Raw genomic sequence first — 2,002 nt, forward strand, 5'->3', positions numbered from 1 at the left:
TAATTTATATATCCAAGTCTAACATGACACAAATTAAAACACTAAGAGCAAATAACAAGAATTCTTTTTTTTTTTTATTTTATTTTATTGATATCTTGAATACTCTCTTGTCCAAGTATCCCCCTCTCCTATTAAGAGACCATTTTTGCTTTGTACAAAATTATTTCACTCAAACACAAACTTAAAACCAGCCTTAACAATCACCAGTCTTGGAATAGAAGTTTTCAATTGAATTAACATTGAAGCTCGAACATTCGAAAAAAGTGAATCAACGATATCGTAATAAAATCATTGGAGTAAACAGATGACCGACTAAACAACCAACTTTAAACAAATTTGGTAGTCGTTTGTCACAAGAATCACAACGACGAAAATGCATGGACAGTTCGGGATAGTTGAGTTAACCATCAATAGTAGAATCTCAATCATGCTACAAACCAAATACATGAAATAAATCATGATAAAAAAAGAAAAAAGATGCATCCATAAAATCGCTAGGTGTCGTTTCAACGAGCCTTGATCACCAAAGATATGATACGATATGTGCTCTCTAGAGCACTTGAAACAACATTCACTTTGAGCGGTATCTCTGATGAATGGCTGTTAAGCATAGTTAAGCCGGAAGATGTCATTCAACACATAATAGCTGCCCTGCGGCGTCGGCATCAAATGGAACATCTGGAAAACAAGTAAACAAGGTGGGATTTCCTAAGTGTATTAGGAAATAAGGCGAACAAAAGCTAGAATGAAAATTCTGCACAACGCCTTCCACTTCTCTGCTCTCACGGTTGTCTACTTACATCAAACCAGAATGGAAATTACAATCTTAGTTCTTTATGAGGAATCAAAATCCTTCGTAATACAAAAAGATTTTCACCACGCTATTTACAGTTCAAAAAATTAAATTTGTGCCAAGATATCAACCGACCATCAAACCCTGATGCTTATTATCAGAGGCAAGCTAAATTTCATTAGCACAGTAAAGTGCATGAGTTTCTTAAAGCCTGAGCACGAATCTATTCGATCCCAATCAGAAACCTGGTGAAAAATAATCCACAGCTCGACACAAATTTTGCACCAACAAAACATAGATAAATCAAACTAAAACAAAATCATGCTCCACGCTCCAATTAATTCAATCAATCAAACCCCAAAATCAATACTAAGACACTCATACATCGTGGGGGACACATCCAATCCAAAACCCAAAAAGGATAAAAACTTGCCTGGCTAAACTTGAGCTTATGCTGCTCCCCAGCGAGCTGAAGGTTACCGGAAACAAAAACAAGCATCCCGCCGGCGGGACCGGAAGGCTGGAAATCGACGGTGGTGATCTGATGCTGGCACTGATGGAAGGGCAAACTGGTAAGCTTGCTAACAATGTTTTGGGCGCCCTGAAATTTCTGGCCCTCGAAAGTTAGCATCGAAGCATCTTGGTAAAGGCCCGCCAGCCCGGCCCTGTTTGCGTCGAATGTAGTGTAGTAGTGTTCAACAAACGCCTTCGACAAGGTTTCCGGATCCATCGATTGACTTTACGAACACTCCCGTACGTTGATCGGTTCTTACTACTCGCTCGTGGCCGCCGATTATTGCTGACGAAGAGAAGAGAGGAGACGAGGGGTTTTTAAGCTAATGGCGAGGGTAAAATTGTCAATCAATTAAAAAAATCGTTAAGGCACGAAAACAAAGATGCTTGAATTTAATTATTTATTTCGGTCTATGAGATGCTTGAATTGAATATATTTTAGCCAGTGATGACAACGGAGACGGGGAGTGTGTTTATCATCCATATTTTCGTCTTTGAATTTTATTTTGTCTCCATACTCGTTTTGATTCCCGTAATTTTGGATTCGGGAAGTAATCGCGGCGATCAAATCTTCATCAATATCCTCGTTTCATAAATATTAATAGCACTGATTCAAAAATTCGTCAAATATGAACTTATTAGTATAATATTATTATTAATGATAAGTGGGTTTATCTGCCTAGTTTATATTATTAA

General features: G+C 37.8%; 1 protein-coding gene across 1 annotated transcript; it reads right to left on the reverse strand.

Moving 5' to 3' along the window:
* Window positions 1-305: 305 nt before the first annotated feature.
* Window positions 306-1,615, reverse strand: LOC140808298 (nuclear transport factor 2B-like). Its single transcript, XM_073165389.1, has 2 exons — window positions 1,227-1,615; window positions 306-678 (listed from the first exon to the last, which is right to left on the reverse strand). The coding sequence occupies exons 1-2, from the start codon at window positions 1,521-1,523 to the stop codon at window positions 604-606; spliced, it is 372 nt and encodes a 123-aa protein (XP_073021490.1). The 5' UTR covers window positions 1,524-1,615; the 3' UTR covers window positions 306-603.
* Window positions 1,616-2,002: the final 387 nt, after the last annotated feature.

This window comes from Primulina eburnea, chromosome 12, assembly GCF_022965805.1.
Source record: "Primulina eburnea isolate SZY01 chromosome 12, ASM2296580v1, whole genome shotgun sequence".
NCBI lineage: Eukaryota > Viridiplantae > Streptophyta > Magnoliopsida > Lamiales > Gesneriaceae > Primulina > Primulina eburnea.